Source organism: Etheostoma spectabile, chromosome 1, assembly GCF_008692095.1.
Source record: "Etheostoma spectabile isolate EspeVRDwgs_2016 chromosome 1, UIUC_Espe_1.0, whole genome shotgun sequence".
Classification (NCBI taxonomy): Eukaryota; Metazoa; Chordata; class Actinopteri; order Perciformes; family Percidae; genus Etheostoma; species Etheostoma spectabile.
In genome coordinates, this window is record NC_045733.1 from 2,177,676 (window position 1) to 2,191,710 (window position 14,035).

Sequence of the window (14,035 nt, forward strand, 5' to 3'; positions counted from 1 at the left end):
CATACTTGACATGCAAGCAGGTACACACATTCATTATGAGGAGTGAATTGGGTGATCATCCAAAACAGACAGAATTGAATGAGTTTATGAACATTAATTAGAGTGTTAACATTAAAAATATGTATACGGTATCTCATCCAAGCGTAGCAACAGCTGAAGTCAACCATAGATATTATAGCAAATGCAGTCTGCGGCTAGTATGTGAGCATTTGAGTGACAGATTTACATAGTATTGCTGAGGACCTGTTGCTTAAGTAGTAATTTAGAAGAATTCCTATAATGCATTATGTTTTCAATGTCCTCAATTGCAAGGACAGACAGACAGACAGACAGACAGACAGACAGACAGACAGAGACAGACAGACAGACCGCACACGCGTGGTAGAGAAAGACAAAAGTGTAATTTACGGCATATGGAAAACAATGCTAAAGGCAGAAGTGAAGGCAGAGAAAAAAGAGAGGGAGAGAGAAAAGAAACATTTGGAACGGGAGAGAGACAGTGTGATACTGGAAGAGAAAGATTGAGTGTATTGAGATGGATGGAAAAGAAAACTGCTGCTGAAAGACAAGATATTTCTCATTTTTCAGTAGGTGGTCAGAGAGAGAGAGAGAGAGAGAGAGAGAGAGAGAGAGAGAGAGAGAGAGAGTGAAGAGGTGAAGCGTGACAGGGAGAAAGACAGCGAGAGATAAGACAGAATGTGAGACTGAAGGAGGTAAAGGAGGAGAGGACAGAAGGGTACACTGTAACACGTTATGCACAGATACACAGCCGAGAGTGGTTATTGCACAAGTGTGTGAGAGAGAGAGAGAGGAGTGAGAGAGAGATAGAGAGAAGAGAGAGAGAGGAGAGAGAGAGAGAGAGGAGAGAGAGAGAGAGAGAGAGAGAAACATGTCTTTGTGTGTTTAAACTTCTGGTCTTCGTGTTTCACACATTTCATGCACTAACATTTTTCAAGTTAAAAGAAATTTGGGTTACGATTGGATTAGGGAAAAGCTTCATACATAAATAGGTGTTGTGTGTGTGTGTGTGTGTGTGTGTGTGTTGGTGGTGTGGTGTGTGTGTGTGTGTGTGTGTGTGGTGTGTGTGTGTGTGTGGTGGTGTGACCTGAGATAATCTGCGGTACGCAGTATTCTGTAAAAGGCAACAAAAAAAAACGCCATAATTTGATTATACAGTCCTCCTCCTGCAGCTCTCCCGGCTAAACTATTAGCAACATTTTCTCTCCATCTCTGAAACATTTGCCATATTGGCACGTTATTGTCAAATTCTCTATTTAGAAGTCTGCCTTCTATTTTCTGTTGCTTTGCTGTGTAAGCAGTTTCAATGCTGGAATAGCAACTGTATCAGGCTTTCATTACCTAAGGGGACATGCATGAACAACTGTCTTTGTAGAACAGCCATTTCAAAAGTCTTCTCTCTGAAATAACTTGCAAAAGTCTCCCGTCACGGGCTAGATTTTTCCAAAGCTTGAAAACAGAATCACTGAGGAGGTGCAGAAGTGTTTTTGCAGACCACTTGAAGAAGAATATGCTAAATTATTATTTCAAGGTAATTTTTGTCCACTGACGCCAAAAAAAAAACTGCCTACCAACTACACACCAATGATCCAATCATAGGTTCAGGCAGTTAAGCATGAAAATTAATTAAGATAAGAGAAGTACTCTTATTTTTTAGTCAGAATATTGATGGAACTTTTAGCCATTTAAACCTCTTTACAGGAATTAATTTTATTGCATCATATTGTGACGTACCAGTGAACCAATGCATTTCACTGCAATGTTTTTGGCAGAGTAAGCGTCTAGAATGCCACCTCCATTGTTTCAACATGAATAAGCAAGGATCCTGTCTCTGCTGTAAGTCATGCTAAAAGAAATGTCAAGTGATACATCTACTTCTGGGAAAATATCTTTGTACTATGGTCAGGCTGCACTATAAACAATATCTCAAAGCAGTGTATATGAACGTGTATGCCTCAGTGCAATGAAAAGAGCTGTGGAATATGGGAAGAAAACTCTGACACTGTATATGGAGAAGTGTAATAAGGCATTTTTAGATAATGATCGAGAACAGGGAACAAGAATATTGATAGGATGCTTTGATAAGACACATCCTAATTTGGATAAATGCCTTACTTTGAGTATTGTCCCTAGTTGGATCATTATGTGCATGTAAATGTAGTCATTTGCATAACTTATGTTTGGAAATGAATGATAATTAAGTAAATATTCGGAAAAAAACTTTGAAAATCAGCAGCGGATGTGACAATGTCATTTGTGTGTGTCTTACTTTGTCTTGAAAGTCGCAATGCTGGCAGTGGCATGTAAAATGGTACTGGTCCTCCAGCTGTCTCTGTCGATCTTCAGTCAATGACAAAGTCTCAATGTAACTTATAGTAAGCTGAAAACAGAAAGAATGGTTTAGTTTACCTTTTTGCTTATTTACTTTGCCATATTTGCTATACTATAGAAAGTAGTAAAATGCAGTTCAGTGCAGAAAGAGAAATAATTTGGAATCTAAATTGTGTATGGTGGAAAAAGAGATACTGTAGGAGTAAAGTATGTGTGTGTATATCTTCCAGATGGCTTGGATGCATCTCATTACACAGTCAGGAGGGATGGTGAAGTATGGAAAATGAGGGAAGACACTGCCAAGTGTCATACTGTTTGTGTTGCAGTGATATTTCACTTGCCTACACTTTTGAGATTACTTAAATAAAATTGGTTTTATTGTACTTCTATTAACATTTATTAATACTAATACACTAAATTAACACAATAACCACTTTGATTTTATGTCCATGTAAAATATGTTTTTTAGTTTCAGATTACAAGCAAAAACAGCCTTAGGCATTGGCTCCTCAGTAGCAGATTAAAACATTCAATAAATATTGCTCATAACATCCACATTAAAAAAAGCATTACTGTTTATAAAAGCAGAGTCATATTCCATGTTGCTGTGAAGCTGAAGTGTGTGAGTATTTTATTTTTTTTGCTCATACCTCCTCTTCGGGGTTGATATCTCGAACAGCTCTGAGCTGCAGTTTTGCTCCGACAAACACCATCACACAGTTTGGCCTACAGTCATGGTTTAGCAGAGATAAACTGGGAGAGAGCAAACAAGATGATGATTGGCAGGAGGGATGGGGAAGAGTGAAGGTAAAAAAGAAAGAGCCAAAGTGGGAGGAGAGAAGGGAGTATGAATAGAGCAAAGATGAGAAGGAAGAAAGACAAAGAGAGAATGATGGGAGTAAAGGGAAAGAGAGAAAATTGCATGTGTGATTAAATGTTTAACTTTCAAACACTTCCAGGCAAACAAAAAGACAGAGAGCACATGGTTACAGTTGAAAATTACAACTAGAGCCTCATCCTGCTGAGCCACCAACTGCCACATGTCCAACTGTTCAGGGGGTTCTCTAATCACTGAGACCAATGTTGAGTGAAATAGTAATTTGTTCCAACATATTCATGAGAGAAAATAAAACACATGTTGAGTGACACATCTCTCTAAAAGATCACCATCCATCGATCAGAAAGTTTATTGTGACAGCTGTGGGATACCATGTGTCTTTTATCCCTGTATCCGGTGCTGTTACGGGGGTTAAATATTATCTGGCACCACGACTTCTCATAATCTGATTCCTGCACATATAAGTTAAGACTGAGTAGAATTGCAATGGTATAAGATTTTCACAAAATGATAACGTCTCAGAAAATATCAGTTTCACACTATTATTATTATTATTATTATTATTATCATCGTCATTATTAAAATCAGTTACAATGCTCCTTAAATGAATTAAAAACTTCATTTCAGGTTGAACAAATGCTTCATTATAAATATAACTTGAAAACATTTTTTTTCCACGGAAGTATTTGTAAAAAGTATCCTTTTTGATAGATAAATAAATTATTTTTTTCATTATGGTAGAAGCAAATGCAGACGGTATGTTTTATACCATGATACACCATAAAGACTTGGTTACTCAAATGAACCTCAGACAAAAAGTTGCACACACATGGACACACAAATGCTGATAATTCCCTGCACAGTGTGACAAAATTAGTACTATGCTTCTGTCATAAAAAATGTCACTCATTTCTTTCGGTTTCGCTCTCTCTCTCTTTCATTTACACAAATAAATCAGGAAACCATGGGTATTTCTGTCACAACAAAGACTCATATTTAAAATAGATACAGCCAATCCTCTCGACAAACCTAACGCACATTGACTGACATTGTCGGCATCATAACACTGATGCGAAATATGATTGTTTTTATTTACACGTTATATGACTTTACTTGGTCTCATAAAAATCATAATAAAACAGCATTTTGGGACAAACCTGTGAAAGTATGATGTTTTTCCCACATAATGGCATAAGAAAATTATTGGGGCAGGATGTATAGCAACACAGGGCAGTTTTGTCTATATCTTCACTCGATCGAGCTCGCTGCCAACGTCTCAGCAGCCTGTATTTCAGTGTGGCCTTACTTCAACAGCACCACAAACCACGGTCTCTAAAATGATCAAACAGTCATCGTACATTCATACAGTTTAATCAACACATCTAATCTTTATAACTTTTATGAAAGTACAAATTAGATTGTTGAATTAGATTGCATTAGTTTTAGCTCTGTGTTTTTAACAAAGCCAACTGGGTGTATTACTCTTATGACTGCAGTCTTATATGTAGCCTAGGCTTAATTGTCTTGTCAGTCATGAAAAGACTGAAAAACCAAAACTCCGGGAACCATCATCTTATCGTGGTGGAAAGGTCTATGTGTCACTATGAACCTGAGGGCTTTGTGCTCCTGGTAGAGTCTCCCTTGACCAAGGCACCTGGTGGCTGGGTTTGTCACGAAGCCCAGCGGGCACAGCCCAAAAAAGCTATGTGGCACCTCTCTCTCCATCCCAGGTGTTTGTGCATATGCATCAAACAAGAGTTTGGAGTGTTTGGCCTTCTTGGAGACCTTGAATGGAGTCCTGTACAGGACTTCAGTGGGGGACTCCATAGTTCTGCTGGGGGACTCAAACGCACCCGTGAGCGATGATGGAAATATTTGGAGAGGCGTGATTAGGAGGAAAGGCCTCCCTTATCTAAACCAGAGTGGTTGTCTGGACTTCTGTGCTAGTCATGGATTGTCTATAACAAACAATGTTCAAACATAGGGATGTTCATAAGTGTACTTGGTACCAGAACACCCTAGGCCAAAAGTCAACGATCAATTTTATATATATATGGGAGGTGCTGCGGGAGTATGGGGTGAGGGGGTCCCTGCTTAGGGCCATTTAACCTCTGTATGACCAAAGCGAGAGCTTTGTCTGGGTTCTTGGCAATAATTCGGACTTGTTTCAGATGAGGGTCTTGGCCAGGGCTGCACCTTGTCACCAATCCTGTTTGTAGTATTTAAAGACAGGATATTGAGGTGTAGTCGGGGTGGGGAGGGGTTGCAGTTCGGTGGGCTGGGAATTGCATCTCTGCTTTTTGCGGATGATGTGGTCCTGATGGCATCATCAGCCTGTGACCTTCAGCACTCACTGCATCGGTTCACAGCGAGTGTGAAGCAGCTGGGATGAGGATCAGTACCTCTAAATCTAAGGCCATAGTTCTCAGCGGGAAACCATTGGAGTGCCCTCTTCAGGTAGTTAAGTGAAGGAAATGGGTTTCCTCAGGAGGATGGCTGGCGTCTCCCTTAGAGATAGGGTGAGAAGCTCAGTCATCCATGAAGAACTTGGAGTAGAGCCGCTACTCCTTCGCGTCGAAAGGAGCCAGTTGAGGTGGTTCGGGCATCTGGTAAGGATGCCTCCTGCATGGGCGCCTCCTTAGGGAGGTGTTCCAGGCACGTCCAGCTGGGAGGAGGCCTCAGGGAAGACCCAGGACTAGGTGGAGGGATTATATCTCCAACCTGGCCTGGGAACGCCTCGGGATCCCCAGTCAGAGCTGGTTGATGTGGCTCGGGAAAGGGAAGCTTGGGGTCCCCTGCTGGAGCTGCTGCCCCCAATACCGGATAAGCGGATGAAGATGGATGGAATTAAAACTAAACTAAAGACGTAAAAACTTGTAACATGTAACTTTACTGAAAAGAGCTGATTTTACTTTATTGGAACGTCTGTGTTTGATGTGTATCTTTCCAGTGATGATTCTCTAATTGTGGATATTGTGATTAAAAAAATTGTTTTTTTTTTCATTATTAAAACTATTTAAAAACCTCACTTACCCAACAATAGATATTTATTGCCACTGCACACATGGCTGGGAAAAAATACTGGAGAGGTTTGTTTGTTTTTATGAACCCCTCGATTACTGCTGTTCTCGTTTATCATATTTATGAAGCAAAACAATGTGTGCAAAAGATAAAGACTCTGTGTGTGTGTGTGTGTGTGTGTGTGTGTGGTGTGTGTGTGTGTGTGTGTGTGTGTGTGTGTGTGTGTGTGTGTGTGTGTACTGAGCCTTTGTAAAACCATCAGTAACCCCCTGGCTTTGTTCTACAGAGGGGAAGTTGCAGGTTGAATATCAACTAGAAATCAAGCCCTCCTAACGATGCTTTTATCTGATGGAGAGAAACTCGTTAGCATACAAATTAGATTAATTAACTAAACCCCATCTCAAATTAAGAATATCTGCTCACACTAACAGAAACCAACTGTTGCTGAACACAGCAGGATAGAGAGCCAAATACTGCATGAGAATAGAGTGGATTCATTGATCAATAATTGATTATATTTAATGAAGGAGAGGGTTAAATACTTTCTTCTTTGTCCTGTGCTGCATCTTTATTTTTCAGAAAGAGATTCTCTGTATCTGTGTTGTACAGAAGTGTTTCACTACCATTATTGCTGCAGACCAATTAAATGGCACTAAAGATTAAACAAGTGAATGTAGTGCAAAACTTTTACACAATAGTTACAGAAAAGAAAGAACCTAAATAAGTTGAGGCTAACCTGCATGCAATCATAGAATGCCTTTATTGTCATTATGCACAAGTACACAGTGACTGATATTCAGTATATTTATATATCATAAGAGCTGTGTTTCACATACATCATTTTGTAATGTAAAACCTCTGAAACCGCATTCACACCATAGTGTTTTATTCTCCGGTGAATTGAGACAAATAAAACTCTTAGTTGAAACAGACAAAAAAAACCTTGCAGGACATTTTTCAACTATGTGGAATCAAACATTTCTTGAGTGTTTCTATCATATTGTTAACTCATCTCTTCCATTGGTTTTCATTTCAGTGCTTCCCTGTGATTATTTGGCAGTGGCTACACATGGATTTATGTTACTCTGAGTTGATATCAAATACAATACTGTGGCACATTACAAACCCACTGTGAAATATTTTGGTCCAGATGATGAACTTAGGGAATGGGATTTTACATCATATTTTCAATAGGCTGATTAGCAGAGAGGAAGAAAGAGACAGACAGACAGAAGGATGAGCTTGGTGTTGACAGAGAAGAGAATGAGAGAGTCAGCAAATGAGAAAAAGCATTTTTGACTTACAGTACAAAAAGGAGAAAAAAAGTGATGGCAGAGGTGTAGCCTCACCAGAGCAATCCCCGTCTCTTTATAAAACCCAGTGGTTGCTAGGCAACCCAAAAAATGAATAGGCAGGGGACAATCCTGCAAACAAGCCCATCATTTATGGATGAGTTACGACACAAATCGCAGACACACACACTGACACAGCGTTTGGCTGAGCTTTGGTAAAGCCACTGTGACCATCTGACATCTCAACACCAGCTAGATAAACTGGCTGAGATACCTGCTGTGTGTGTGTGTGTGTGTGGTGTGTGTGTGTGTGTGGTGTGTGTGTGTGTGTGTGTGTGTGTGTGTGTGTGTGTGTGTGTGTGTGTGTGTGTGTGTGTGTGTGCGCGCGCCTAACAACATGTGAAACGACAGGCCAAATCCCACCCCATTCACCAGGACTTAATACGGGGATTACAATGCATACCGCCTTGGTCTGTGAGGGAGTGTGAGTGAGTGAGTGAGTGTGAGTGTGAGTGTGAGTGTGTGTGTGTGTGTGTGTGTTCCACTCCCACATGCCAGACAAGAATTAAGAGTCAAACTTTTTTCTCCATGCGTTCTTGCTTCTCGCTGCGTCCCCCCGTCTTTCCCAAACAGCGTTATAATATTCTGTCAACATTCAGTTTCAAGTTTTCGCCTCACAAAAAAAAAAATCACTTCCTTTCCTCCCTTCTACCTCGTACTTCAAAGAACTGTCAGGAAAATAGTGAGGGGGGTGGGGAGGGTTTTTGAAAGTGAGCGGGTAAAGGATGGATGGGTGCGGTTGGTTGGGGTGGCGTGGGGTGGGGTGATCTAGCAGGTAATTCAAGAGCAATGTTTAAATCTTGTGGCATTTTAGTGTACAAGTGACAAAGAGAGACACCATCTAACAATGATTATGAGCTAGATTGTAATTAATGATGTTTTTTAAATAGGTATGCTTCACACATTGCCCTTTTGTCTCTCTGTGTGTGTGTGTGTGGTGTGTGTGTGTGTGTGTGTGTGTGTGTGTGTGTGTGTGGTGTGTGTGTGTGTGGTATGTGTGTTACCTAGGATACAGCCCAACTCCAATCTCTTGCAGCTCTCCGTCACTGATGGTGAAACAATTACATGTCACCTAAAGGAAAGAGAGAGGATAAAAAAGTGGAGACAAGAGAGAGTGATGATTTGTAAAATTGCCTCAGGGAACCAACAACACCTTTCTTATGTTCTGAACATTTTTACATATCTTTAGAAGCTGCAAAACCCCACTGGCAATGCAACTGAAATATGACATGCAAGGTTTTTTGCTTTTGGACGCAAGGGATTTGATTGTGTGAAATGACCACCTGGTTTATCTTAAGGAGGAAAATAAAAGCCTTTTAAAAGAAAATACACTTCTGTAATAATTTTCATCAACTGAGTGAACAGAATGTTGCATCAGTGATCATGTGCAGTGATTTTTAACAGAGTGAAAATGTATTTGTTTCCCACAGGGCCTGTGAATCTTGTTGACATCTTACAGTAAAATACTTAATGTTAAGGTCTGAATGGAAACCATATACAGTGGGGCTCCAAAGTTTGGGCACCCCAGGTAAAAATTTGTATTAATGTGCATAAAGAAGCCAAGAAAAGATGGAAAAATCTCTAAATCTCAATTGACAGATTAGACATTCGTATAATATGTCACAAAAAGTTAGATTTTATTTTCATCATTTACACTTTCAAAATAACAGAAAACAAAAAAATGGCGTCTGCAAAAGTTTGGGCACCCTGCAGAGTTTATTGCATGCACCGCCCCCTTTGGAAAGCTGAGACCTGACAGTGTCAATCGTGACAGTGTTCTCAATCGTTGTCTGGAAAGACCAGGTGACGTTAATCTTAAAGTTTTGAATGCCTAGAATCATCTGACCTTGCCCCAACAATCAGCACCATGGCTTCTTCTAAGTAGTTGTCTAGAAAACTGAAACGACGCACATAAAGCAGGAGAAGGCTAGAAGAAGATAGCAAAGCGTTTTCAGATGACAATATCCTCTGTTCGGAATGTAATTAAGAAATGGCCGTCATCAGGAACAGTGGAAGTTAAAGCAAGATCTGGAAGACCAATAAAAATATCAGAACGGCTCGCAGGATTGTGAGAAAAGGAAGTCCAAACCCATGTTTGACCGCACGATCCGTCCAGAAAGACCTGACAGACACTGGAGTTGTGGTACACCATTCCACTATAAAGAGATACTTCTACAAATATGGTCTTCATGGAAGAGTCATCAGAAGAAAAACTCTTCTACGTCTTCACCACAAAAATCAGCTTTTGAAGTTTGCAAATGAACATATAGACAAGCCTGATGCATTGTGGAACAAACTTCTGAGGTTAAAATAGAACTTTTAGGCCCCAATGAGCAAAGGTACGTTTGGAGAAGAAAGGGCACAGAATTTAATGAAAAGAACCTCTGTCCAACTGGGGGGGGGGTGAATCAATCATGCTTTGGGGTTGTATTGCAGCCAGTGGCACAAGGAACATTTCCCGAGTAGAAGGAAAAATGGATTCAATAAAATTTCAGCAAATTTTGGACGCTAACTTGATGCCATCTGTAAAAAAGCTGAAGTTAAAGAGAGGATGGCTTCTACAAATGGATAATGATCCTAAACACACCGCAAAATCCACGGTGGATTACATCAAGAGGCGTAAACTGAAGGCCTTCACAATCTCCTGACCTCAACATAATTGAAAATCTATGGATAGATAAAGAGCAGTGTGTGACAGGCAGCCCAGAAATCTCAAAGAACTGGAAGACTTTTGGAAGGACGAATGGGCGAAGATACCTCAAACAAGAATTGAAAGACTCTTGGCTGGCTACAAGAAGCGTTTCCAAGCTGTGATACTTGCCAAAGAGGGCAGTACAAGGTATTAACTCTGCAGGGTGCCCAAACCTTTGCAGACACCATTTTTTTTGTTTTCTGTTATTTTGAAAGTGTAAATCATGGAAATAAAATCACATTTTTTGTGACGTAATATACAAATGTCTAATCTGTCATTTGATGACTTTTGGAGATTTTTCCATCTTTTCTTGGCTTCTTTATGCACATTAATACAAATTTCTTCCTGGGGTGCCCAAACTTTCAAGCCCCACTGTAGGCTACCCATGAGCATTATTACATAAAGGCAGGAAGAAGTATTTTAAAACCACATAATTATTATTGCAGAGATGGGATTTGGGCTGGGTCCGTGGGACTGTTTCTGTAGGATGTAAATGTAAATGGACTATTCTTATATAGCGCTATTCTAGTCTCAACGACTACTCAAAGCGCTTTTACATAGTACAGGAACCATTCACCATTTACACACATTTGTATACTGTGGCCGAGGCTACCATACACGGTGCCACATGCTCATCAGATAAACACTCACACACATTTCCACTCCGATGCGCAGCATTGGGAGCAACTCAGGGTTCAGTGTCTTGCCCAAGGACACTTCGATAATTCAATAATAATTAATAAAGGCTGGTTTAAAGTACTTCTTTCTGCCTCTATGTAGTAATGCTCATGGGTAGCTTAAATGGGTTCCATTCAGGCCTTAACATTAAGTATTTTACTGTAAGATGTCAACAAGATTCAACAAGACATTTTCACCTGGCTATACCCATTGTTTAGATCTGTTGTGGTATTAATGCAATTTAGCACATATGTAATTAGATTATGCACAGTTGGCCATGTTAAACAATTTAAAAACACTTGTAATACATTTTTTGTTTGTCTTGATGTAAGTAATCAAATCAGTAATTTTCATGGCAATATCTATTCCTGACCGTGTAAACCGAAGATTGCTTTCAAAAGGCCTTTCAAAACCACCCCTACTGTTGGAATATTATAGTTGAAAAATTATTTTTTTCCCCACATCTTTTATCACAGAGATATAACCAAATAAAGATAGCAATGTGGTTTTGATGGTTATCAGTAATTTAAAAAAGCCTACTAAACCTAGTGCCCAGTCAGTCTTAATCAAACTAATTTGAGGAGAGAAGATTAAATATATCATATTTATTGGACTATAACCTCTCTTTTCATAGGTGGACAGTAGCCAAAGTTATCACAACCTGCCCAATTAAATAAAAAGTTGACTCTTTTCACTTGTCTTTTTTTTCTTGGTCTTTTAAAAAAAAAAATCAATGTTGCATAGTAAGTTTATCAAATAAGTTGATTTAAATAATAAGTTGATTTACTTTTATGAGCATTTTATTTTGAAACAAATCCAGTGTTAAAGCATTCAAATGTATTTAAATGCATACAACCTGTTTTGAACACACACAAGCTAAATCTACCCAACATATTTAATCCTAAATCTAAAAAGCCCAATTAAACTTAAAGAGTCTGAGCTTTCAGGAGACAGAGGAGAGATTTCAAACAAGGGAGAGAGATGGTTTGTTTCTTTCACTAACAGAGGCGGTGCAGGGATGGTTTAAATAACAAATCCAGAAGAAGTTGTTTAAAAGACAAAGACAGAGAGAGATGATGAAAGGGTAAACAGCAATAAACACACTAAGACATAAAATAAGTTAAAGAAGTGAAAACCCCAAAAAAAAGAAATGACAGAACAGAAAAGAGTCTTTGATGTGTCAATCACTGAGCTAGTGCTGGTAAACAAGTGTGCTTGTGTGTGTTGTGGTCATGGTGTGTATGTCTGCATGGGATAGAAGTAGATAAATAATTGTAACTTTAGTAACATTAGTATTCAGACTGTCAGATGAAAAGGCAGACAGAGATAGGCAGAAAGGGAGGGGAAGATTTAAAAAGGAGCCACAGACTGCCGTTCCCATCCTGCTGATACTCACACCAAAGTCAGGACTTAAAGCAAAATGATTAGATTTGAATCTGCAGCGGTAATGAACACCACGAGTGTTGGGTCTCTCGGGGAAATCCCAATTTATTAATTATAAATCTGATAGAAGAGAATGTGATTACATAGAAGAATCATTGACACACACAGACACACACAGACACACACACGTGAATATGTAAAAGTGTTAACTCAATCTTGCAACCAATGCGCACACACACACACACACACACACACACACAACACACACACACACACTCTCTCTTAATTAGTGAAACTCCATGGATGATACTTTTGTCTCAGAAACAAATCATGAGCCCCCCAGGGAAAAAGACAACTTTCTCCATCTCACACACACGTAATTGTGTTTCAGTTGCTCTCACAGTCATCCATCATCTCTGCCATAAAGCATGCATTAAAGTGGGGGAGACATATCATATAATACGGAAATATGTTATATACAACTTACAATTCATCAACTTAGAATAACACTTAAGGGCTTTCATGAGATTTTTATAAAGAAGTTGTCACAAGCAGCAGTAACACACATGGACGGTTTAAATGACTAACATTTTCTTTATTTCTTTGTGGCCCAAAAATGTCTAGGAGTAAATCTGGTTCATTTGCCGTCATCAATAAGTTAAAGCTAAAACAAATAATTGTTTAATTGATTAGTCTTCTGAGTACGCTTTCAGAGAAAAATCGGTTCCTTAGTTCCAGCTTCTCAAATGAGAGGATTTGTTTCTTTTCTTTGTCTTGTTAGAGAGTAAGTAAGTATCTTTATGTTTTTGACTGTTGGTCATACAAAACAAACAACTAATAGATTATCAATATAGTTGCTTATTCCTTTCATGCCCATCCACTAATCAAATGAGCAACTAACAGTTGCAGTTCTTGAATGTACACTAGACCCATTCACATGATGCTGCAGACAGGTTAATCTGTGAGCATCACCAATTTATGGTCAAAACATAACAACTAAATCACTGAATAAAAATACCAAATAAAGATGTTGAGAAGGTCCGAGGACATGTGTTGATCCATTCAGATTGACAAGCAACGAGAAATATCACAAGTTTGTGGGCGTGAGAGAGAGGAAAGAAAACTGTAACTGATTGTTAAGTTGACTTGAGGACGGCACACACCTGTCTCCTGTCAGTTTTGGAGTCCCACCAAGCTTTTTCCTTATAAGGAAAAGGCAGCATTGGTTAGTGACAGCAGGGATGAAGAGACGGCCGTGCAAAGAGAACAGAAGACATGGTTGTGAGAAGAGGGAGGAGGGTAATGAAGTATAGAGGAAATTTAAACAAACTGTGGTAGGGTACTCTCAGCTGGGCATAGATCTCTCTCTGTCTCACACACACACTCACACACACACACACACACACACACACACACACACGCAGCCACACACACAAACACGATGAGAAACAATCAAGCAGAACACCCACATTGGTGGACGCCTTTTGTATCCCAAATACACAAACAAACACATACACACATATGTATAAGCGGGCCTCACTGCTTGACACTGCATCTTTCTATCTGCCTCCGATTGCTTTATCTCCTCTTTCCCTGACTACCTACCTCTCTTCCAGTTTTTTTTCTGTCTCTTACTGTCTGGCTTAAAGAAAAATACAGTAACGGTATCCAAATCTTTCTACAGATAAAGAAGCTATAGTCACTTTGAGTATATTTTATGCC

General features: G+C 39.4%; 1 protein-coding gene across 1 annotated transcript in view; it reads right to left on the minus strand.

Annotated features, from left to right (window-relative positions):
• smyd3 (SET and MYND domain containing 3) overlaps nt 1-14,035 on the minus strand; it is a 75,411-nt gene that overhangs the window by 8,821 nt on the left and 52,555 nt on the right. Inside the window, exons 6-8 of the mRNA XM_032516776.1 lie at nt 8,565-8,632; nt 3,000-3,102; nt 2,288-2,398 (exon numbers count right to left, since the gene is read on the minus strand). Of these exons, the coding sequence (XP_032372667.1) occupies nt 2,288-2,398; nt 3,000-3,102; nt 8,565-8,632 (282 nt within the window). The remainder of the gene's footprint in view (nt 1-2,287; nt 2,399-2,999; nt 3,103-8,564; nt 8,633-14,035) is intronic.